Source organism: Chiloscyllium plagiosum, unplaced genomic scaffold (assembly GCF_037043375.1).
Source record: "Chiloscyllium plagiosum isolate Xiang-an unplaced genomic scaffold, Cpla_swu_hap1 HiC_scaffold_12, whole genome shotgun sequence".
Lineage (NCBI taxonomy): Eukaryota > Metazoa > Chordata > Chondrichthyes > Orectolobiformes > Hemiscylliidae > Chiloscyllium > Chiloscyllium plagiosum.
In genome coordinates, this window is record NW_028270150.1 from 106,472,310 (window position 1) to 106,498,203 (window position 25,894).

General features: G+C 41.1%; 1 protein-coding gene across 4 annotated transcripts in view; it reads right to left on the reverse strand.

The window, feature by feature from the left end:
* Nucleotides 1-25,894, reverse strand: part of vwa8 (von Willebrand factor A domain containing 8) — a 367,132-nt gene that overhangs the window by 186,101 nt on the left and 155,137 nt on the right. For all 4 annotated transcript variants that reach the window (XM_087993166.1, XM_087993165.1, XM_087993168.1 and 1 more), the window contains exons 16-22: nucleotides 23,405-23,482; nucleotides 21,985-22,100; nucleotides 21,359-21,465; nucleotides 21,146-21,252; nucleotides 16,397-16,468; nucleotides 6,395-6,471; nucleotides 1,131-1,206 (exon numbers count right to left, since the gene is read on the reverse strand). In XM_087993166.1, coding sequence (XP_087849292.1) covers nucleotides 1,131-1,206; nucleotides 6,395-6,471; nucleotides 16,397-16,468; nucleotides 21,146-21,252; nucleotides 21,359-21,465; nucleotides 21,985-22,100; nucleotides 23,405-23,482 — 633 coding nt within the window. The remainder of the gene's footprint in view (nucleotides 1-1,130; nucleotides 1,207-6,394; nucleotides 6,472-16,396; nucleotides 16,469-21,145; nucleotides 21,253-21,358; nucleotides 21,466-21,984; nucleotides 22,101-23,404; nucleotides 23,483-25,894) is intronic.

Sequence of the window (25,894 nt, forward strand, 5' to 3'; positions counted from 1 at the left end):
CTGGATTCAATTCTAGCCTTGAGTGACTGTCTGTGTGGAATTTATATGTTCTCTCCATGTTTGCATGGATTTCCACCGGATGTTCTGGTTTTATCCCAAAGTCAAAAGATGTGCAGGTTGGGTGGGTTGACCATGCTAAATGGCCTGTAGTGTCCAGGGATGTATAGGCTGGATGGATTAGTCATGGTAAAAATGCAAATTTACAGGGACAGTGAGAGTGACGGGGTCTGGGTAGAATGATCTTCAGAGTGTCGGCACAGATTCAATAAACTGAATGACCTTTTTCCAGTCTGGAGGGATTCTATGAAACCTCCATCTTTTACGAAGCAGACAGTTCTCACCTTAACCTCCTTCCACCTATCGCATTTCCAACACCCCTCACCCAAGTCCCTCCTCCCTACATTTTATCTTAGCCTGCTTGGCACACTTTCCTCATTCCTGAAGAAGGGTTCATGCCCGAAACGTCAATTCTCCTGCTCCTTGGATGCTGCCTGACCTGCTGTGCTTTTCCAGCAACACATTTTCAGCTCTGATCTCCAGCATCTGCAGTCCTCACTTTCTCCTTAAATAAGGAGACCCCAAACTGAACCCAGTAGTTGAAATGCAGTTTCACCAATTGAATTCTTACCTTACTGTTGAATTACTCTTGCGATAATGGACACCATGTTATTCATCTTATCTGCTGTACTAGGTTTTTGCAACTCATTTACCTAAAACCCTCTGCACCTTGAAATTCTGCAGTCATGCCCTGTTTGTGATATCCTTTCTTTCAGTTTCCCTGCCAGAGAGAACAATTTCATACACTTCCTACATTATGCTCTATCTTTTGCATGCAGAGGGTGGTACGTGTATGGAATGAGCTGCCAGAGGATGTGGTGGAGGCTGGTACAATTCCAACATTTAAGAGGCATTTGGATGGGTATATGAATAGGAAGGGTTTGGAGGGATATGGGCTGGCAGGTGGGACTAGATTGGGTTGGGATATCTGGTCGGCATGGATGGGTTGGACCGAAGGGTCTGTTTCCATGCTGTATGAGTCCATGACTCTATCTGCAGATTTTTGCCTATCCAGGAAGAGTACATGTATGTCTATGGATAGTTAACTTCTGATGGTAAACATTAAAACTGACCAGAGGAGAATCTTCATACGTGATAATCCCCTGTTGTACAGATGGTTGGAGAGTGAGACTCTGCACTGTGGTGTCCCTGAAATAAAGTAAAACACAGTTTTAAAAAATCAATTGGCAAAACTATACAATGATAGCAGATGAACTCTTGGAAAACCAATGATTTGATGGCATTGCTGGCATAACAAGCTGCCAGGGAACCATGGAGATTTTGCCGGTTAAAACTCTGAATGTAGCCTTGTGCATACTTGAGGATCTGCTACCTTTAGTGCTTCAACCTCTGGATTTAGATAAATTAGATTATGATCCTTTTGGGAAATAGAACTCATTTTATGTCAGGGAAAAACGGATCTATTAGAACAGGTTTCTTGATAACTTGGCAGACACTCTTAAGAGGATGTTCATTTGTGCCAGACATCACCACATAGTCTATTCATATCATTCATTGAGGAGATGAGGATAGCAAACCTCAATACGATGCATTTTTAAGAAGTACCTCATTTGGTTGGTAACTTTCTCTCAAAATGAAATATTTTGGGATGATACTACTCCTTTAACAAGGTTACGTTGTCCTTGGTTTTTTTTCAAAAGGGGTTGCAAAAGGCAGGTACCGCCGAACGTAACAATCAGGAAAAGGGCTTTTAGGTTTGTTTTTTAAAACACTTGCACAATGAAAGGGGAGTGGCCAGCTCTCCCAATTCAGGGATTTTTCAGCTGGGGGCCTGGAGAAACAGCTGCAGTGGAAGAAGTTCAATGTTTCAGCTAATCATCCTTGGCTGATCCTCTCTGCAATCTCTTTCTCCTGTAAGAACCTGTGTTTGAATTTACCTTTTTGCTAAGAGGTGTGTTTGTGGCATGTTGCAGGAAATCAGAGCAGTTCTTTCTTAAGTTGCAGGGGATATCTTGACGGTTGGGTTTTCAAACAGTTGTTACTTCAAATTCTGTTTTTTTTTGTTTGTGTTTCATTCAGTACTTTGTAAATAAATTCTGTTTTGATTAAAACTGAGTAGTTTGATCAGCTAGATCGCTCCTGGCATATCCACCTTACACCTGCTTTAAACAACTGAAAAGGTTAGGGTCTAAGCTACCTTCTTGAAATGTTTTGAGGGGGTCTGGCCTGGGCCATAACAATTTGAACACCAAGTCAGTGGAGAGTTTCAAACATTGCTTCCTCAGTCCCATTTCAGGCAGGTTGGAATAGACCTAACCAGTCAAACAAGCCATTCAGTCATGGGAATGTCATGTCTCATTTGAATCTTCTCCAAATGTTTCAGTGCTCCAAGTGCCCATGAAAATCAAGGCTAGGAATCACTTGATCATATGACATTTGTCTCTAACTATTGTATTCTAATATAGTTGTGGTAACCAATCAGATTCTCAAACATGCAACTGTAACAAGAATATATTTAAATTAATAACGCTGCTCTGTAGTAGAATGGAACATAAGGAAATTCAAAACAGAAATAAAATAATCCAAAAGACAGGCTATTACCTGTCATCTCATCTGTCTTGCTGTGTTTAGAAATGAGCTGGACAAAGTGAGTGTGAACCTGAACCTATCCGCCGCCTTCAAGGCACAGCGATTCATTTCTTCCATGTGAAGACAGACAGCTCACCGTCTATTACTGCAACACTTAGTAACACAAATTGTGTTTACCACAACAAGTTTCATATTCAAGCAGAAGACCAATATGAAGTGGCACATGAAACACAATCAGGTGAGATTCGTAATTTAAATAAAAAAGTAAAAACATAGTCAAATATTGGGCAGAATCTCAAAGGGTTCTCAGCAATGTGGACTATGACTGGATTTGGGATGGAATCGGTCAAGAGAGGTCCATTTCGACATCAGGAGCACCTCGCTCTATTTCTTCTGCTTTGAAAAGTGACACAATGAGTTTTCAGCTGGCAGTGACAAGCTGCCAATTAAGAGGATTATTAAACACCTTATTGATAGGCCAAATCACTTAATTAATATGCAAAAACAGAAATTGCTGGAAGAACTCAGCAGGTCTGGCAATGTTTATGGAGAGAAAACAGTTAACACTTCGAGTCCAGTGACTCATCTTCAGGACCTTCCAACTCAAAAGGTTTATTTTGCTTTATCATTACGCAAGCTGCCTACCTGCTGCATTCCTTCAGTAATTTTGTTTGCTTCACATCTCCACTATCTCCAGTTCTTTGTTTGATTTTAATTAATATGGCAGCTTCCTACCTTACGAAATGTGCCAAACAAACTAGACATCAAGAAAATTCGACATGGAAACCTGACTGGGTACCTGGCAAATTCAGCACATTGTGGGGAGTGCAGCTAAGATATATCAGAACGGTACCTGGTCTCCAAGGGGAGAACGGTTTTTAAGCAACACTGTTTGTAAAATAAAATACCTGGCCACATGCTGAAAGATCACAAAAGTAAAATATTCACTCTCTTTACCTCCTCACGGATGCTGTTGACCTGTTACGTACTCGCTGTACTTTCTGTCTTTATGACATAAATGAAGTTCCAATACTTGGAATCAAGAGGTTCAAGAGGGAATTTGATACATGTTTGAGCAGGGAAAGGGGGAACAGGAAGCAGAGGTGAAGAGCAGCTCCAGAGTGCGAAGGAATTGTCAGCTTTCAGTCGGTGAATAGAGAGGGGAATGGAGTGAGCAGGAAGCTCTGCAGCAAGTGAAGTGGAGAGTGGGTCCAGAGAAGGGGGATACGTTTGGGTGTTCTGCAGTTTGTGAGGCCAGTCTGAGTCAGTTAAATACTGACTCAGGAGTTAAATGATATATTTAATACTCTAATGCTCCCTGATTGACTATTTAAGAATTACTCTCTGGGTATTTCTTCTAGTCTGAAACCCTCAAAGTCTCCATTTAAATCAGAATTTGGAAGCTTCAGTTAAATTCCTTTGAAAGCTGCTATGATGGAAATTCTGTAGGGTCCCCTTGCACACACCCCTCAACTCTGGAATAACGACTATCTAGCCAGTGGAGAATAAGAGTGGATAAGAAAGACCGTAAGATCATAAGAAACAGTAAAAGCACCCTCGAGCATGCTTCACCATTCAATAGGATCATGGCTGATTCAATATTCCCCATGTACACTTTCCTGCCTTTCCCCCGTAATCCTTGATTCCCATACAGATCAAGAATCTATCGACCTCACCATAAATATGCGCAAGGATTCAACCACCACAGCTCTCAACAACAAGGCATTCTGATGACTCTCAACCCTCAGACACATGAAATTCCACCACATCTCCATCTTAAATTGTGCTCTTTTATTCTAAGACTGTGCCTTCTGGTCCTTGACTCCCCCATAAGGAAGTGCTCACAGCTTCATCGAGTACACAAGTCACATCTAACGTTGGGAACAACTTTACCGATTGTTAACTTGAAACCTGAGATTGATAAGATTTTTGTTAATTGAAGATATTAATGGATATGGGGCAAAGGCAGGTATATGGAATCATGGCCAGTGAATAGCAGAACAGGCCTGAGGAGATGTATGGCTTATCCGTTTTTCTTTTGACTATACCTGGTTGAAAAGTGTTTTATGATGACCTGAGATTGTGAAAGGGACTACATATATGCATTTTTCCTAACTTCACCATTCTGAAAACAGGGATCTGCTGTCGAGATTTTTTTAAGGAGTTTTCTCCTGATCAGCCTTGCGCTTCTTCAGTCTCTGGGAGAAAGGCAAGTGAGACAAAGAGCAGGAGGAGTTTTAACAACAGCTTCACTGTGAATGCTAATAATAACTGATTATTTTTAGAATTACGGCTGCATTGCAGATGCCCCAGTTTCACATGCTACTGAAATGTTTCTTTAAACCTTGAATATGCCCAAAGGCTTTGCTTCATGGATAGTACTGCTTAAAAACGCGCTTATCTAAACATGTAAATGCTGCAGAATTAAAGACTATTCCAACCATTATCTTAAGAAAATATTTTTAAATCTCAAAAAAAACTAAAATGTGCAGTAACATTCACACTTCGTGCAGAATGCTGGAAATGAACTGGCATGTTGTATTACGACACATCAAAAAAAAGCTAAAATACTTTGTAACATGGCTAGCCAATGATTTGAATTACTGACTTTTAAGCAGAGCCAGGGATTCAAATACAATTCCCTTTAAACTTGTTCAAGATAAAATTGGAATAAAAACTGGCATTGCCAACTTTGGCTGCAGGTATTTTGGGACGATGGTCTGACCATGTGATGCCTGTGCATGTTACTGCTGGATTTCTAGTGGATTGAGGATCACTGCTTGTGGCTTTGTTCCAGCAGCTATTGTTGTGTCACAAGGTGCTTGACAAAGGAGCACACATTAAGCTAGTTAGCAAAACTGAAGCCCATGAGATGCAAGTGGTGAATCAAATTGAGCTTAGGAACAGGAAGTTGCTGTGAATGACTGTTTTTTGAACAGTATGGCGGTACACTGTAGCTTTATCCAAAGTTCTGTATGAGGTCACTCTGTTTTGATATACTTTGATAACGTGAATGTATGCATTACAAATTCAAAATAAGCAATGATCTGTGACTAGAAGTACAGTGCACAGTGATGAAAAGATAATAAACTTCAAGAGGACATGGAAACTAGTGTACCTCCCTGGCTTTCATATGCCATGTATCTATTTATAAATTCCAGGATTCCATGTTTTATTAAGTGCTGTGTTAAACTTCCCTATTACATTCAAAGACCGATGCACAGATATTCCAACATCATTCCTCTTGTACGGCCATTAAAACACTACCATTCATCATGTATTGTTTGTCCTCACAGGAGAGGAGAGAGGAAGGCAAGGAAATGTGAGGTGATCACATTGTTGGGAAGGAAGAATACGATATATATTCAATGAGGGAGTAGGAGGGGAGCGACTTGGAGCGTGTCTGACCACCAACATGGAGGGAAATCTAAAGTGGTGAGGATGGAAGAGTATTAAAGAGGGGAAGCTATGGGGTCAGAAAGGGGAAAACAGAGATGGGAGGGAGATAGAAGAAGGTCAACCGAGGGCAAGGGGAAGACGATACAAACCGAGAGCAAAGGGAGGAGAGTGAAACCTAGGGCAGGGGTAAAAAGGGTGAAACCGAGGGCGGGGAAACAAGGGTGAAATTGAGTTGTGGGTCTTATATCATGTAAATGATTCCTGATGGTAAGATCTAACTGGAGGAAACTGAACTGCTAAACTACGGTAATTTTTAAAATTTGTTGGGTGGTCAGCAAAATTAGGTTTATCCAGCTACTTATAATTTGGCAGTTTGATCACTATTTACCTGTGAAGCTGTAAATATTCCCTGGGTCTATTCAATAGATGCAGGAAATGGTCAACGATCTTGTTTTTGCCCACACCCTATGTAAACAACAAAAAACAATCATGAATAAATAATAACTCAAAGAGACAGTATCTGTTCGTGGATCATAGTACCAGAAGTAGCAGTGTGCAGTTAGAAAATGTAGACACTTTGCTGGTGCAGCTTGATTTTGAGATTATGGAGTCATAGAGTCCTACAGCACAGAGACAGGCTCTTTGGCCCAAACGGGTCCATGCCGACCACAATGTCCACCTATGCTAACCCCATTTCCTTGCACTTGGCCCAAATCCTTCTCAACCTTCTTATCCATGTATTTGCCCAAATGCTTTTAAACGTTGTTAATGTACTCGCCTCAACAATTTCTGCTGACAGCTCATGCCATATTCATTCAATCAGACCAGAAGACATAGGAGCAGAAATTAGGCCATTCAGCCCTTCCAGTCTGCTCCGCTATTCAATCATATCTGATAGGTTTCTCAATCCCATTCTCCCATGCAAGACCTTACACCTAAGTATATTAAACTCCATTTGCCATTTCTCAGCCCACATCCCCAGCTGATCAAGATCCCGCTGCAATTTCTGATAACCTTCCTCACTGTCCATGACAAATGGGTCTGGTTTTAGAAGTACCAGTCAGGGCAAAAGTCAGAAAAAATGTTGACAGTGAACAAATGAATGATCATCTTTCAATAGGCAAAAGAGATATAAGGGCAGGGTTAAACTGCGTGTATGCAAATACAAAGGGTGTAGTGAACAAAATTGGGGAACTGGAACCAGAAATTGCTTGGGATTGATATTACATTAGGAGCATTAACAAAAATACGGCTCAAGGAAGAAGATGACTGGATATTTAACATCTTGGGTTATAAAGGTTTTATTCGAACGGTGGGTAAACATGAACGAGTATCGTAGTCTTACTCAAAGACAGTATATTGCCCTTGAATAAGATACAGTATTTGAATCTGCATCTATATGGTTGAAGGCGAACAACAGAAAGGGACCAGTGACTGTGCTGGGTATTTATTATAGATCTCTAAATAGTGGGGAGGAAGTAGAAGAAAACGTTTGGAGGCAAATTATGGAAATCTGCAGGAAAAGTTGTGTTGATTGGTGTTTATATTAGGAAAGACTAGGAAAAAGGTAGAGGGTGGGGCACAGAAGGGGAGATATTCCTACAATGTGTACCAGAAAATTTTCTGAAACAGTACATTTCCAGTCCTATCAGGGGGCCAGGCTGGATTTGGTCTTAGGTAATGAGGCAGGCCAAGTAGAGAATGTCGGAGTGGGAAGCATTTGGGAAATAGTGACCATAACATAACAAGGTTCAATATTAAGCTGCAAAAGGATAAAAATCAGTCAATAATTAAGATCCCAGACTGGAAAACGGCAGATTTTAGGTGTCTAAAAGTTGAATTAGAGCACATTAATTGAAAATGTATTTTGGTGGACAAAATGGTAGATGCAAAATGGAAGCATTTCAAAAGGGAGATGAAAAGGTTACAAATTGGGTACATACCACGAGATATAAATAAGGGGTATCCAAAGTTCGAATACCCTGGATGACTAAGAATACTGATGAGAAAATAAGGCAGAAAAAGGAAGCATATGATGCATACCAGAATAACAATAACAACAGAAATCATGAAATATATCTCAAATGCAGGAAAAAAGGCTAAGGCTGGGATAAAGAAGACGAAGAGGAAGCACATGGAAAGGATGACACGCTGCACTAAAACAAATAGTAAAATGTTCTTCAAGCCTATTAACAATAAAAGATTACTGAAGGATAGAGTTGGGCCCATAAGGAACTAGCAGGGTAAGCCGCTCACTGAAACAGAGGTACTAAATTAATATTTTGCTTCTGTCTTTCACAAATTAGAAGATGGTGACAATGGCATAATTAAAAATGTGTGTAATTGAACAGTATAGTGATAGAAAAAGAACGGTTGCCAGAAAGTTGATAGCACTCCAAGTGAAGGGAGTCAACAGGCTCAGATGGGATGCATCCTAAACTGAGAGAATTAAGGGAGCAAATTGTGGAGTCGTTGACAAAAAGTTTCCAGACTTCTTTGAACACAGGATTAGTCCCGGGGGGAGGATTGCAAATGTGACACCATTGTTTATGAAAGGGGCAAAGGATAAGCCAGGGCTTATAATGGGAAAACTGATGGAGGCTGTAATATGAGATAAAGTAAACACTTCCAGGTAAATAAGTTAATACTAGACACTCAACATAGCTTTGACAAGGGGAGGTCACGTCTCACAAACTTAATTGAGTTCTTTGATGAGGTGACGTAAGCATTTCGTGAGGTACTGCTGTGGATGTTGGATAGTTGGACTTTCAGAAAATATTTAGAGTCATAGAGATGCACAGCATGGAAACAGACCCTTTGGTCCAACCTGTCCATGCTGACCAGATATCCCAACCCAATCTAGCCCCACCTGCCAGCATCCATCCCATATCCATCCAAACCCTTCCTATTCATATACCCATCCAAATGCCTCTTAAATGTTGCAATTGTACCAGCCTCCACCACATCCTCTGGCAGCTCATTCCATACACATACTATCCTCTGCATGAAAAGGTTGCCCCTTAGGTCTCTTTTATATCTTTCCCCTCTCACCCAAACCTATGTCCTCTAGTTCTGGACTCCCCGACACCAGGGAAAAGACTTTGTCTATTTATCCTATCCGTGCCCTTCATAATTTTGTAAACCTCTATAAGGTCACCCCTCAGCCTCTGACGCTCCAGGGAAAACAACCCCAGCCTGTAGGTCAGATCCTCCAACCCTGGCAACATCCTTGTAAATCTTTTCTGAACCCTTTCAAGTTTCACAACATCTTTCCCATAGAAAGAAGACCACAAAATGCACGCAATATTCCAACAGTGGCCGAACCAATGTCCTGTACAGCCGCAACATGACCTCCCAACTCCTGTACTCAATATTCTGACCAATAAAGGAGAGCATACCATATGCCTTCTTCACTATCTTATCTACCTACGACTCCACTTTCAAGGAGCTATGAACCTGCACTCCAAGGTCTCTTTGTTCAGCAACATTCCCTAGGACCTTACCATTAAGTGTATAAGTCCTGCTAAGATTTAAGTGTATTTGATACAATATTACATGCCAGATTTGTTAAAAAATTGGAAATGTTTTGGAATGATGCATCCTCTGTGACATGGATTAGAAGTCTGCTAAAAAAACATGAAGCAGAGGGTAGGTACAGATGGATATTTTTCAGATTCGGGATGAGTTGAAAGTGATGTGCCCCAGATATCAGTGTTGGGACCCTTGCTGTTTCTGATTTAGAGAAACGACTTGGAGATGGTGTTGAGGGCAAAATCTCTAAATAGGAGATGATACTAAGCTGAGGAGAAAAGTGAATTGTGAGGATGATGCTGAGCAACGTCAGAGGGATGTTTACAAGTTGGTCAAATAGGCAGACACCTGGCAAATGAATTTCAGTGAGAGAGATGAGAGGTAATGGTTCTTGGTAGAAGATACAAGGAGATACAAGCCTCAATGGTACAATGTTAGAATTAGAGGTAGGTGAGCACTTTGGGGATAGTGACCATAATTCGGTGATTTTTACACTCGTGATGGAGAGGGATAAGTGTGTACTACAGGGCAAGAATTATAGCTGGGGTAAGGGAAATTATGATGCGGTGAGGCATGACTTAGGATGTGTGGCTTGGAAAAGTAGACTCCAAGGCAAGAGTGTAAATGATATGTGGAACTTGTTCAAGGGGCAACTATTGAGTGTCCTTGATAATTATGTACCTGTCAGGCAGGAAGGAAAGGGTCGTGCGAGGGAGCCGTGGTTTAATAAGGAATTGGAATCCCTTGTTAAATGGAAGAGGGCGGCCTATCTCAAGATGAGACGTGAAGGTTCAATTGGGGCGATTGAGAGTTATAGGGTAGCCAGGAAGGACCTGAAGAGAGAGCTAAAAGCAGCAAGGAGGGGACATGAAAGGTCCTTAGTAGATAGGATTAGGGAAAACCCTAAGGCTTTCTATAGGTATGTTAGGAATAAAAGAATGACTAGGGTAGGAATAGGTCCAGTCAAGGATAGTAGGGGAAAGTTGCGTGTGGAGGCGGAAGAGATTGGGGAGACACTGAATGAATACTTTTCTTCAGTATTCACTCAGAAACAGGGCATTGTTGTCGATGAGAATACTGAGGAACAAATAAGTAGAATGGATGGCTTTGAGGTATGTAGAGAAGAGGTGTTGGAAATCCTGGAAAAGGTGAAAATAGATAAGTCCCCTGGGCCTGATGGCATTTATCCTAGGATTCTCTGGGAAGCAAGGGAGGAGATTGCAGAGCCATTGGCCTTGATTTTTATGTCCTCTTTGTCGACAGGAGTAGTCCCAGAAGACTGGAGGATAGCAAATGTGGTTCCCTTGTTCAAAAAGGGGAGTAGGGATAGCCCTAGTAACTATAGGCCGGTGAGTCTCACTTCTGTTGTAGGCAAAGTCTTAGAGAGAATTGTAAGGGATAGGATTTATGCACATCTGGATAGGAATAATGTGATCAAGGATAGTCAGCATGGTTTTGTGAAGGGCAAGTCGTGCCTCACAAACCTTATTGAATTCTTTGAAAAGGTGACGAAGGAGGTTGATGAGGGGAAAGCGGTAGATGTGGTATATATGGATTTTAGTAAGGCGTTTGATAAGGTTCCCCATGGTAGGCTACTGCAGAAAATACGGAGATATGGCATTGAGGGTGAGTTGGAGGTTTGGATTAGGAATTGGCTGGATGGAAGAAGACAGAGGGTAGTAGTTGATGGCAAAGTTTCTTCATGGAGTGCCGTCACTAGCGGTGTTCCGCAAGGATCTGTTTTGGGACCATTGCTGTTTGTCATTTTTATAAATGACCTGGAAGAGGGGTTAGAAGGTTGGGTGAGCAAGTTTGCGGATGATACGAAAGTCGGAGGAGTTGTTGACAGTAAGGAAGCATGTGGCAGGTTACAGCAGGATATAGAGAAGCTGCAGAGCTGGGCAGAAAGGTGGCAGATGGAATTCAATGTAGCTAAGTGCGAGGTGATTCACTTTGGGAAGAATAACAAAAAGATGGGGTACTGGGCTAATGGTCGGATACTTGGTAGTGTGGATGAGCAGAGGGATCTTGGTGTCCATGTACACAGATCTCTGAAAGTTGCCACCCAGGTAAATAGTGCGGTGAGGAAGGCATATGGCGTACTGGCTTTTATTGGTAGAGGAATTGAGTTCCGGAGTCCTGAGGTCATGATGCAGTTGTATAAGACTCTGGTACGGCCGCATCTGGAATATTGTGTGCAGTTTTGGTCACCATACTATAGGAAGGATGTGGAGGCATTGGAACGGGTGCAGAGGAGGTTTACCAGGATGTTGCCTGGTATGGAAGGAAAATCGTATGAGGAAAGACTGAGGCACTTGGGGCTGTTTTCACTAGAGAAAAGAAGGTTTAGGGGTGACTTGATTGAGGTGTACAAGATGATTAGGGGGTTAGATAGGGTCGACAGTATGAACCTTTTCCCGCGTATTGAGTCGGGTATTACAAGGGGGCATAGCTTTAAATTAAGGGGGGGTAGATATAGGACTGATGTTAGGGGTAGGTTCTTCACTCAGCGAGTCGTTAGTTCATGGAATGCCCTGCCAGTAACAGTGGTGGACTCTCCCTCTTTATGGGCATTTAAGAGGGCATTGGATAGGTATATGGAGGATAGTGGGTTAGTGTAGTTTAGGTGGGCTTGGATCGGCGCAACATCGAGGGCCCAAGGGCCTGTACTGCGCTGTATTCTTCTATGTTCTATGTTCTATGTTCTAACTTGCAGGAGATTCTGGTGGAGGGACCTCAGGGTTCACACGCATGATTCTCTGAAGGTGGACAGGCAAGTTGAAACAGTTGTTAAGAAGGCTTATAATCAGCCACACAATGTATAAAAACAAGTAATGATGCTAATCTTCTACAAATCTTTGGTCAGACCACATATGGACTATTGTGTTCAGTTTTGGGCACTCTATTTAAGGAAGGAATGTCAAAGCCCTGGAGACAGATCAAAGGAAATTTAATGGAATTATACTAGGAATGAAAGATTTAAGATATAAAGAAAGATTACAGAAATTGGGCTTATTTTCCATCGAGCAGAAAATAAGTGACTTATTGAGGTTCTCAAAATTATGAACACGTTTCACAGGATAAAGGAAGATTTATTTCCACGAAATGGTATGTCAGTAACTAGGGATCACAATTTCAAGATTGTCAGCAAGAGAGCTAGGAGAGGTATGAGGAGAAACTTCCTTTCTCAGAGTTGTTAGGATTTGGAATGTGCTGCCTGGGACAATGGTGGAGGCAGATTCCATGGGAGGTTTCAAAACAGTCCTGGATATATATTTGAAAGTGATGAAGTTAGAGGGCGACAGGGGTAAGGCTGGAGAGTGGGTCCAGCTGGGTAGCTCTTTTGGGAGCCAGTAGAGACATGATGGGTCAAATTCCTTCTGTACTGTAAAATCCTATGACTCTATGATAGATTGGGTCAAGGAGGAAAAGTTATGTTTATTTGAGTAACTATTAATAGATAACATTGGGGAGTAAATGGGATTTATTTTGCCATGTGTTTTGAAAGCTTTCAAACTGTGTTATGTTTAGGCAATTTAGGATTATTTTTATTGCTCCTATGTAATAAACTTATTGTTTAAACGTAATCCACAGCCTTGTGTGTTTATGTTTCAATTCATTTTGAATTAGAAAAAAAATCTATCAGGCCAAATTTATTTCTGAGACACGTTGGTCACAAGTCTCAGGAAAATGTCATAAGAGACTTCAATTCTTCACTTTGAACAATGTGGAATAGAAATTGCCTCAAGTGCCATTTCATCATGCTCTGCATCAATAACTATTTATGTTCTGGTCAATCGCCCTCTTATCTCCTGCAATTACATTTTTCAGGTTTCTGAAAACTATTCTTCAGCACTTACTCACAGGCACAACTTCAGTTTTCACAGACACCCAGCCACCCCAAGTTAATACAATCCCTGGACGTCAGATTTGAAGGTGAGATTTGAGTGGATCTATACCATCTATGCTAACCGATGAATTACAAATTGGATATGCCAATATTACCTTCCTGTTCATGTGTCTGTCTAACTGCCACTGAAACATATCGAATCTGCTTTTACCAACTCTACTGGCAGTGTGTCCTACCATTCTCTGTGTAAAAACATTTCCTCGTAGACTTCCTTTAAACTTTCTCTCACTCACCTTAAACTCATGCCTCGAGTATTTGACATTTCCACTCTGGGAAACCCCAATTATCCACCCTATCCATGCATCTCATAATTGCATACACATTGTCAGCTTGCCCCTCAGCCTCCAATGTTCGACTGAAAACAGTCCAAGCTTGTCCAACTCTCCTTAAAGCTAACAGGCTCCCATCCAGGTAACATCTCGGGAAACCTCTTTCGCACAAAATCATAAATTGCTGGAAAAATGCCGATTTTGATTTTGTTTCAGATTTCCAGCATCTGCATTTTTTTTGCTTTATTGTTGGTGTTAACATCTTTTGCATCCTCTCCAAAGCCTCCACAGCTTTCCTGTAGGGTGGCGACCAAACAGCACTTCGAATGTTGCCAAACTAAACTTTCATACAGCTTGTAATTCTGGACTTGTCTGCCTTCAATCGCAATTGTTTGCTCAGTACTTTTTCCCCTCATGATGATAATTGATCTAAGTTTGTCCCTTTTCATAACTTCTACATTACTGATTACCATTAAAATGGTACTTGTGTTCTCCATTGTGAAAAGTGAAACAAAATACTGATTTCATGATGCCGCCATTTCTGACTTCCCTACTATTAACTCCTCAATCTCATCCCACCAGAGACCATCATTCACTTTTGCACTGTTATATTCTTACAGAAGCTTTAACTATCTGTTTTTATATTTTGCAGTAGTAGACTCTATGACTCTATCATATTCTTTCATCGTTTACTTTTGCTCTTTTGATGACATTTTTCACTAACCCTTTCTTGACCTTTACACGTTTCCCAATCCTCCAGCCTACCAATTGCCTTTGCAATATGGCATGCCATAACTTTTGTCTTAATATTACCTTTAACCTCTACACTTAGCCATGGATATTTCTATCTCTCTTACAATCTTTCTTCCTTTACAGAATAAATTTTAGATAGGAGCAATTGAGCATCTTCTTAAACATCAGGTATTTGCTCATCAACCATCCTACATTTTCATCATCTCGCCCAGTCCAATCTGTCCTCCTGCCGTAAATTACCTTTGTTTAACCCTAGAATGCCAGTGAGACTCCAGTTTCTCACTCTCCAATAAAATTTGAAACACTATGTTTGAAAAATACTTAGGCTGCAAAGCACTTTCAGAAGTCCTGAGGTTGCAAAATACACTATTTCAGTTCAAGTTCTTTCTTTCTCGACTTCAAATTTCTAATCTGACTGCATCAATTCTCAGCAATGGAGTTTGAGAGCTGGCCTCAATGTGGCTGAGCTGAGGAGTCTCTTTCTCAGTGTCCCAGTTTCAACTGTCAATCAGCAGGGCCTATTTTCAAGTGCAACGTCACCTTAGACACAGATTTGGGAACAACTTCTCAATTTAGTACAAAAGCAATGACAAGTATAAGGTATTGAGGAGTGCTCTGCCCTGACTTTTAAACTTAAGACCTCAGAAACTGTTAATTAAAATCAAAGCATTTTAATCAATATCTGCAGTGGTGACACAGAGTAAGTTGATGTGATACAGATCAGTCCGTTCTTCCTGTGCAGGTTTAGTGCTGATCATTAATTAAAATGTAGTCATGCTAGGAAGAACTCACCTTTCATTCTTGGCTAGGAGCAAAAACAAATATCACTGATTATGCGACTCACAAGCCCTGACATATTTGACAATTTACAGTAATGGCAGGCAGTCCTTGTAAATTGTAGGCTCTAACATGCAGAGAACATGTGTGTTTTCCTACCTTCACAACTGGACTCCAATGATATGTACGTGTTGTTAGGTTTGACATTTGAACTTCTTGTTACGGTATTAACAGCTTTAAACATGATAGGTTCACATATGTCAGGCCAATGGTGTTAGGTTACTAGATGTAATGTCATGAGATTTGAAATCAATAAGCTAGGCTAATGCTTTGGGGTTTGAGGTCAAATCTCACACCATGGTTGTTGGTGGGATTCTAATCCAATTAATAAAATTTTGAACTGAAAGTATGCTGCAGTAGTGATGATCGCAAAATTATCTGTTTGACTTAAAAACCTATCTGTTTCACTGATGTCCGCTGATGAAAATCTGCCATAATTTCTTGGCCTGGCCTACATGCGACTCGAGATGCACAGCAATGGGTTGACTCTGAGCTACATTTTCAATTGGCTGAGCAAGCTACTCGGATAGGAACTTGCAACAAAATGTGGCTTTGCCAATGACACACATATCCCAGGAATGAACAAGTTAAAAGCAACTGTCATTATGCAGATTCATCCGGGTTAAATATACATTCAACAAATAAACAAAATCTTTCCCTAAATGGGTATTAAGAGAGGTTCAAATTTGTTTTTATCCTGGGAAATGAGATTCTCTGTCAGACACCAGTGTTATTGCAGAGTTCATAACTTTCTTTAAAAAGGAATTAGTTCCTTGATTGAAATGGAGATTAAGATGTGGGATTACACAATCTGGCTCATATTGGAAATATGATCCAAATAGTTTCTTTCTGCACTGCAGCACTCAATGATCCCCAGCTATATTCTTTGTAGAGAGGCAGTTGATGTTACTTTAAAGTTATTGTTTTCAGCTTATTTGATGCTGTAGCATGTCAACAATTCAACGCTTACATGTTACATTTCTTAATCCTGAAGGTTTTTTCCCTGAGTGTGGAGAGGGTGTGTGGTTGGACCGGGAGGTGGAGGGACATGCGATCAACCACAAATTCACTCCTTCAAAACAGTGCTCACCTGATTTCCAACCAACAGAAGATGCTCACCGAGCAGGAAGTCCTTGAGCATATCCTCCATCACCTCCATGTGCTAAAGAGAGAACAGACATCTGAAGTGAAGACTTCATTCAGGAAAAAGGAAGGCTACAACTAACAGTAGGAATAGGCTTGTGACTCTCTGGTCTTTTCAATTAGGCTAAGTTGGACAATGCACCATTAACTATACTAAGGGTTATTCTTCCAAGGCAGCTGGAGAGACTTAATATATTGACCCACGATGTTTCAATCAGGGAGAGGAAGAGACTCAAACAGCTGACTGGTTTACTTTTGTCCCTATGTTCCACAGCACAGTACTGTGTAATGGAGTATTTTGATACTTCAATATAACTATGTATAATCAGGGTCAGACATTTCACTTCAAGGTAACAGTGAAGGATTAGAAATAGATATTTTCGATCAACCTGCTTAGATATGTTATGATACATCTCTGGAGCAGGCGGGGCTTGAATCTAAGTCATCTGGCTCAGAGGTAGGAACTTTTGCCACCCTTTTAAATTTCACCATCTGTCATGATGGGAGATGAACCTAGAAGAAATATGCAACTTCTTAAGCCAACTACAGTTGAACTACTGCTCCCAGAGTATGTCTGCAAAATGGCAGGTATGCAAATGATATGATCAAAAGCGAGCACAGTGAGCTTTTCAAGACCTTGATTTATTAATGGAGGTTTAATTTTTTTTTAAACTTGCTTTGATTTTCTCATGCTTTCTGGAGAGGAGAAAAAGACTAAGAAAGTTTGTTAATCTTTATGTTTTGAAATAATATGGTGATGAAACAAAACCAGCCATTTTTTTACAGCTGGATTATCAACAACATGCACGGACTAAGTGAAAAAGCAGTGTTCACACTGACTAAACTGCAAAGTGTGGGTCAGCCCATTCTCTCGAGTAAAATGCAGATCTTTCATCAACAAGGGAGTCGAGAGATATGTAAGGACAGACAGGAAAGTGGAGTTAACACCGCAAACAGAACAACCATGATCTTATTAAATAGGAGATTGAAGATTTAAAGGAACATGTGATCAGTGCAGCTTCTACTTCTTGCGATCTTATGAATGACATCTAATTTGATTGTGGAGCTGGTGAATAGGAGAATCCCGACAGTGTGGAAGCAAGCCATTTGGCCCAACAGGTCCACACCACTCTGAAGAGTATTCCACACACACCCATTCCCCTACCTTATTACTCTACATTTCCCCTGACTAATGCACCTAGCCTACACATCCCTGAACACTATGGGCAATTTAGCATGGCCAATTCACTTAATCTTCCCATCTTTGGGCTGTGGGAGGAAACTGGAGCACCCAAAGTTAACTCACGCAGACACGGGGACAATGTGCAAACTCCACTCAGACAGTCACCCGAGGCTGGAATTGAACCCTGGAGCTGTGAAGCAGCAGTGCTAACCACTGAGCCACCGTGAAGATTCTGGGCTTGATACCGGCATGTGTTTTCCTGAAGACAAGGTGGACAAGTGATATTCTTTCATTTTTCTTCATGACAAGTAACTAACACTTCAGGACGAGCTTTTGGGAGCACATTTGAGGGCGGCACGGTGGCTCAATGGTTAGCACTGCTGCCTCACAGCACCAGGGTCCCAGGTTTGATTCCAGCCTCGGGTGACTGTCTGTGTGGAGTTTGCACATTCTCCCCGTGTCTGCGTGGGCTTTCTCCAGGTGCTCCGGTTTCCTCCCACAGTCCAAAGATGTGCAGGTCAGGTGAATTGGCCATGCTAAATTGCCCATAGTGTTAGGTGCATTAGTCAGAGGGAAATGGGTCTGGGTGGGTTACTCTTCAGAGGGTCGGTGTGGACTGGTTGGGCTGAAGGGCCTGTTTCCACGCTGTAGGGAATCTAATCTAATCTAGTTGATGTGTAAGAATTAAATGCTGCAGCAAGGAAAGTGCGAGATTGCTGTCGATGGACATACCAAGATGGGCCAAATGACCATTCTCATTTATAAATATCTGTGATCTTGTGAAATGGAAAATAAATAAATCTTTAACACAAGAAAGCATGGTAATCACTTTACTTGAGAGAGATGTGAAGTTGTTAGCAATTTCAAAAGCGATCCAAGCCAGTACAGCACAAATTTATTGCAACTGGCAAGTGATCAAATGAAGAGAGAGGTCAGTTGGAATGACTGCCAGAGAATCTGGGTTAGCACTAATAAGGCTAAATTACTCAGAGCATTCTGACAGGTTTGTCAGCATCTGGTCAACTGTTTTTCTTCACAAACTCTGCTGAGTGAATAAAGAATATAGGTCAGAAAAAACAGGTCAAGCAAATCAAATTTCAATTACCTGAATCTATCATTCAATATTCTTGTCTCAAGGGAGGGTTTCAAAGCTAGCTTGACAAAAGTGAAGAGTTATAATCCCTTATGAAGTTTAATGAGATTTGACGGCCGTTCATGAAATTAATGTCTTGAGAGAATTACTGAGAAATCTGTGGGATCTGTTCTGATTATATTAGTAATTTGATGAGTGCTGTGGGAGTTTGATCAGACTGTATGAGCCAAGTTTACCACATATCAACTTTGGGTGATAGAAATACGTTCTATAAATATTGAAGACTGTATCAATGTTCTAACTATATAAACCTTACAGTTGCTGGTTCAAACCCACGGAATATCATTGAAGCTTTATTCTTTTAGTAATTCCCTGACTATCACAGCTCATTAATTAAAAAATAAAAGTTATCCAAGATTGTCACGTAATTGTGACCTTCGGGGTACAGTACACTCAGATCCAAGGGTTGTATCAATATGTCTGTTATATTTAATTCCATGTAGCAACAGGGGAGAGGCATACAGGTCATTCTGCTATTATGCGCGTTTCGTTAACTCAAATTCACTGTAACAATTGACAAATTGGGAATTTTGTTTCTACAGCGTGAACTTTTAAGACTTGTGTTGGCTGTAATACTGTAAGTGCTGTTTCTAAAGCACAATTTTTCGAGAATGTGGGTTGCACAAGAACGCAACTATTGTATTACAGAACTACCTGTACTGCAAGGTTTTTCACAGTACAGGTCAATTCCAAAATCATAGAAGAGCAGTTCAGTGGTTACAGACAGTTGAGGCTACTAATAATCCAGAGATCATGCAAAATCCTCCTGATGAACATCTTGGGGCGAGAACCAAAATTCTGTCTCACGGACTAGTCAAGCAATTGCCTAACATAGCTATGCTCGCAGAATCATACCTTACACACAATATCCCAGACATCAACACCACCCTTTGCTCTGTCCTGTCCACCAGCAGAACAGACTGAGTAGGGGCACAGAGAAACAGAGTTGCCCTGTGAATCCTCAAATTTGACCCTGGATCCCATGAAGTTTATGGCATCAGGTCAAACATGGCCAAGGAAACCTTAGTTATCAGCAATACTAATGACCAAGTCAGTTGAGCCCTAAAGGACATAACTGCTTGTCTGGTGATAGGGAAGCAATATGAGGGGAAAACATACTTGACTTCATCATCATCAATTTTCCTGTTCAGATGTATCTATCCAAAACAGTATCAGTAAGAGAGACCACAGCACCTTGTGGAGACAAAGCCACAAAATTTAAGAAAGCTCCTCTATGTTGTGACAGTGTCTAGTGCTGAATGGGATAGACTTTGAACAGATCTGTCACTCAAACCCCGGAATCCATGATGTGTTGTTGGCCATTGGCAACAGCAGAATCATACTCCAATGTAATCTGCAACCTTGTGGCCAAGCATATCCCCACTCTAATATTACCATCAAGCCAGGGGATAAACCTTGGTTCAATGAAGGGTGCAGAAGGGCATAGCCGGAGCAGAACCAGGCATGTCTAAAAATGAAGTGCCGATCTGGGGAAACTACCAAACAGCTTTACTTGAATGCGAAACAGCACAGGCAGCAAGTGATAGAAAGAATTAGGCGATCCCAAAAACCAACAGAACAGATCTAATCTCTGCAGTCCTGCCACATCCAGTTGTGAATGGCGGTGGACAATTAAACAACTCACTGGAGGCTCCACAAATTTCCCCACTGTCAATGACTGGGGAGCCCAGCACATCATTGCAAAAGATAAGGCTCCAAGTTAAAAAAACTTTTTCCTGCACTCAGTCTTAAACCTTGATTTTATGCCGGACTCATTAACCTTAAAAAAATGCCTAATTTGTCTACTTCTGATCCAGGTATAGTGGCTCAATGGTACTATTCTTGGCTCTGAAGCAGCAGGTCATGAGTTCAAGTAATATACCAAGCTCTTTTGATAGCACCTCCCAAACATATGACCTTTACCTTATAGAAGAACAAGGACAATAGACACATAGGAATACCAACAACTGCAGGTTCTCCTGATGGCAATTTCTTCAATGTCAAACAGTCAAATTCCTGAACCTCCCTTTGCAATAGTACTGTGGGTGTACCTACACCACATGGACCACAATAAATGCAGGCTTAGCCTGCACTGGCCACATCCCATAAGGAATTGATTAAAAAGTCCCACTTCAGAGATTTCAACCCATCCTAGCAAATAATTAGCCAACCATCTCACTGAAAACAGATAATTTTAGTGTCTGTTTGAGTCTGCTTTGTCAAAAATTGGCTGCCATGTTTCACATATTAGAGCAGGGACCACATTCACTGGAAAACACTATAAAGCATCAAAGTTGCCAGATTAATGCAACCCCTTTTTTCCCCTTCATAGTGACAAACTGATACTGAGTTTGCTTTACCTGAGTGTTTTCATAAAAGAGGACATCTGGTACTTTCATCTTTTCATCTGGATTGTACAATGGAACAGAAACCCTCCCAATTGTAAGAATTCCAGCCTTGATTTCACCTGCAATTGTAGACAATGCACAGACTTAATATTAGAATACTGTACAAATCCCAGAGAGCTTCATCACAATTCAACAGTTCAAAAAAAGGAGTGGATGTGAACTTGCATCTGATGTCGGCCTCCTTCTGGTGCTCCACATCATCAGATGTTGCCTCAATCCCTGAATCCTTCAGATTTTTCTGCAAAGCTGATCGAGCAAGGTTTGGCAAAAACCTGGAGAAACAAATTGCTGGTTTATATTTGTCTTACTCTGACACATAATGTGCTAGTCATGCTGCAGTTGATATGAAATCAATCACCCTTCTTTAACAATTTTCTGTTGTCTGTCAGAACTACAATGAGCAAGTGGTTGTGAGATCAGTAGATAGATACATGAATCAATTTGACTCACATCACTTAACAAATTTAACAAAGCTCATATGAAGAATTCTACCCACAGACAAGAAATCCAGTGTGCAAACTACAGAGATTAAAGGTAATGTTGCACACGAGACTGTGCAAATGGATGAGATGCATGATTGGCAGGGAACAGCTTCGTAATACTTGCATATATTCGCAAACTTGTTCTGAATTTCTATACAAACAACAGCTCGATGAGCTGTGTAAACAAAAATTCAGCCCACTATCACTTCAGTAAAGTTGAAAATGGGTAATATTGAGAAAAGCTTGATAAGGACCTTCAACGTAGTTGAACAGTGAGCAACAGGTACAGGGAACAAACTGCCAAGCTACCTGGAAAGACATGCTTTATTTACAGCATGGTACAGACTCTCTTCGGGATAGTGAGAGAAGCGGTTGCAGATTCGCAGTAACTGTCGTGTAGAAAGAGATGAGGCCAGAGACTGCACCTGAATGGGCAAAGAAAACAAAAATCCAGTATTAGAAGCCATTCCTGTTTCCAATACATTCAGGATTAAATTTAGAATTGAAGAAGACTGCAAAGAATACAAACTGAAGAACAATTTTGCTCTGAGATTACTCTGCAATGATACTTGTACAAAACATAGATTGTATTCAAAAAGTGAAGAGGCACTTTGGCACAAACAGCAATATCATACTGAACAGCTAAAATGCTTTTTGTGACATTACTCGAGTGACAATATTGGCCAGTACAGTGGAGATACTTCCCAACTCTTCCTGAAGGAAGTGCAATAGAATCTTTGAAGTCCAACTGAGAGGGTACTGGACTTCAGCAAACATCTCTTTGGAAAGACAGCACCTCTGACAGTGCAGTCTTTCCGCATTGCAATGAAGTTTTAGCTCAGATTTTTGAGGTCAAGTCTCTGGAGAGGGACTAAAACATTCTGCCATGAGTGAATGACCAGCTTGACAAACATCTTTGTAAATACTAGACTTTCTTTATCCCCGTCCAAAAACATAGTAACACACTTTTTGAGATGATGAACCTCTTCTTCAGCTCCTGATCTTTTAAGTTCATTGACCAAATTCCTTGAAGAGACATCTGTTATTTGCATTAGCAAGACAAAGAATTTCTTTACACAAGGATATTTCAGTAAATGATGAATCATGGATGGACACTGAAACTCCAAAACTTGAAGCAATTTGTTGAAGCTCACCAACATATGAAAAGAAATGCCAACAAAGATTGCCAGGCCCATTCAAGCCAACTGCATTACCAAACTATGTTATTACCAGGAGATGCAGGCAAACAGTTGTCACTAGTTTCAGCAGAGCTCTGGGAAAGGCTTCTGCATGCAAGACAAACTGGAGGAAATGCCAATAAGCCTACCATAATTAACGAGAATTTATCCCCATGACTGGAAATCATCTCAAATGTTTGGAGTTTGTCAAGTTCTCTTTCAGGAGGCCTTTACACTGGTCAGAAGACTCAACAAAAGAAAACAACTTGCATTCACAGGGTGCATTTTAACATAATAAATGTCCCAAAGTACTTCACAGGAGTGTTCCAAAAAACCATATGGAATAGTAACAGGAATAGGCCATTCAGCCCTTCGAGGCTGCTTCAAGGCCAGTTCTAAAACAAGATCTCAATCTGAAAATATTCTCTCTTCACAGACGCTGTCTGACCTTCTGAATATATATACACAACATTTTTGTTTTTATATCCCAACGAGACATTCTTCTCAGACCTTGTTCTCCTTGTACAATTTTGTGCCCAAATTCAACTTACTGTAGGGTCGCTGGCCTGCCGAAGCTTGTGTGTAAATCGCAACAATTGTGCAACAGCCTCTTTTGGGACATGCGGAGTCTGCAGGAACAAGACAATACAGCACATGCCAATAATTTTCCAAGCAGTTTGAAAGAAACTGGATTTATGCAGATATTTATAAAAATGACAAACAGTAATGGTCCCAAAACAGATTCTTGCGGCACACCACGAGTAACAACTCCAGGACGAACATTTCCCATCAACCACCACCCTCTGTCTTCTTACAACTATCCAGTTTCTAATCCAAACCGCTAAATCACCCTCAATCCCATGCCTCTGTATTTTCTGCAATAGCCTACCGTGGGGAACCTTATCAAACACCTTACTGAAATCCATATACACAACATCAACCGCTTTACCCTCATCCTCCTGTTTGGTCACCTTCTCAAAGAACTCAGTAAGGTTTGTGAGGCACGACCTACCCTTCACAAGCCTGTGTTGATTATCCCTAATCATATCATCCCTTTCTTGATGATAATAAATCCTATCTCTTCTAATCCTTTCCAATACTTTACCCACGACTGAAGTAAGGCTCACTGGTCGATAATTACCAGGATTGTCTCTACTCCCCTTCTTGAACAAGTGGACAACATTTTCTATCCTACAATCTTCTGGCACTTTTCCTGTAAACAATGTCAACATAATGATCAAAGCCAAAGCTCAGCAATCTTTTCTCTGGCTTCCCACAGAATCCTAGGATAAATCCCATCTGGTGCAGGGGACTTAGCTATTTTCACAATCTCCAGAATTGCTAACATTCTCTCCTTGTGAACCTCAATCCTGTCTTGTCGAATAGCCTGTATCTTAGTATTGTCCTCAACAACATTGTCTTTTTCCTGCATGAATACTGATGAAAAACATTCATTTAGCGCCTCTCCTATCTCCTTGGACTCCACACATAACTTCCTGCTACTGTCCTTGATTGGCCCTAATCTTACGCTGGTCATTCTTTTATTCCTGACATACTTTTAGAAAGCTTTAGAGTTTTCCTTGATCCTATCTATCAAAGACTTCTTAGGTCCTCTCCTGGCTCTTCTTAGCTCTCTCGTTAGGTCCTTTCTGGCTAACTTGTAACTCTTAAGTGCCTTAACTGAGCCTTCACATCTCACCTTCACATAACCCTCTTTCTTCCTCTTGACAAGTGATTTAACTTCTTCAGTAAAACATAGCCCCTTTGCTCGACAACTTCCTTCCTGCCTGACAGGTACACACTTATCAAGGACACACAGAGTAGCTGGACTTGAATAAGCTCCACATTTCAATTGTGCCCAGCCCCTGTAGTTTCCTTCCCCATCCTATGCACCCTAAATCTTCCCTAATTGTATCATAATTGCATTTCCCCAGCTTTAACTGTTGCCCTGTGGTATATACCTATCCCTTTCCATCGCTAAAGTGAATGTAACCAAATTGTGGTCACTATCACTGAAGTGCTTACCTACCTCCAAATCTAACACCTGGTCAGGTTCATTATCCAGTACCAAATCGAATGTAGCCTCCCCCCTTGTGGCCTGTCTACATACTGTGTCAAAAAACCCTCCCAACACACATTGGACAAAAACTGACCTATCTAAAGTAATCAAACCAAAGCTTTTCCAGTCAATATTTGCAAAGTTAAAAACCCCAAAATAACCCTGTTACTCTCACTCCTACCCAGAATCATCTTTGCAATCCTTTCCTCTACATCTCTGAAACTTTTTGGGGGCCTATAGAAAACTACCAAAAGGGTGACCTCTCCTTTCTTGTTTCTAACCTCAGCCCATACTATCTCAGTAGACAGGTTCTTGTCAAACGTCCTTTCTGCAACCATAATAAGGTCCTTGACTAACAATGCCACACCTCCCCCTCTTTTACCACCTTCTCTGTTCTTACTGAAACATCTAAACCCCGGAACCTGCAACAAGCATTCCTGTCCCTGCTCTTTCCATGTATCCGAAATGGCCACAACAGTGAAGTCCCAGGTACCAACCTATGCTGCAAGTTCACCCACCTTATTCCAGATGCTCCTGATGTTGAAGTAGACACTGTACAAACCACCTTCCTGCTTGCTGGAACACTCTTGCAACCTCGAAACCGTATTTATGACCTCACTACTCTCAACCTTCTGTACACTGGAGCTACAATTCAGTACACTTTGGTCCAACTTGTCCATGCCGACCATATATCCTAATCTTGTCCCATTTGCCCCATATCCCTGTAAACCCTTCCTATTCACTTACCCATCCAGATGCTTTTTAAATGTTATCATTGTACCAGCCTCCTTTACTTCCTCTGGCAGCTCATTCCACACATGCACCACCCATGTGAAAAGATTGCCCCTTAGGTCCCTTTTACATTTTTCCCCTCTCACCCTAAATCTATGCCCTTTAGTTCTGGACTCCCCCACCCCAGGGAAAAGACTTTGTCGATTTATCCTATCCATGCCCCTCATGATTTTATAAACCTCTATAAGGT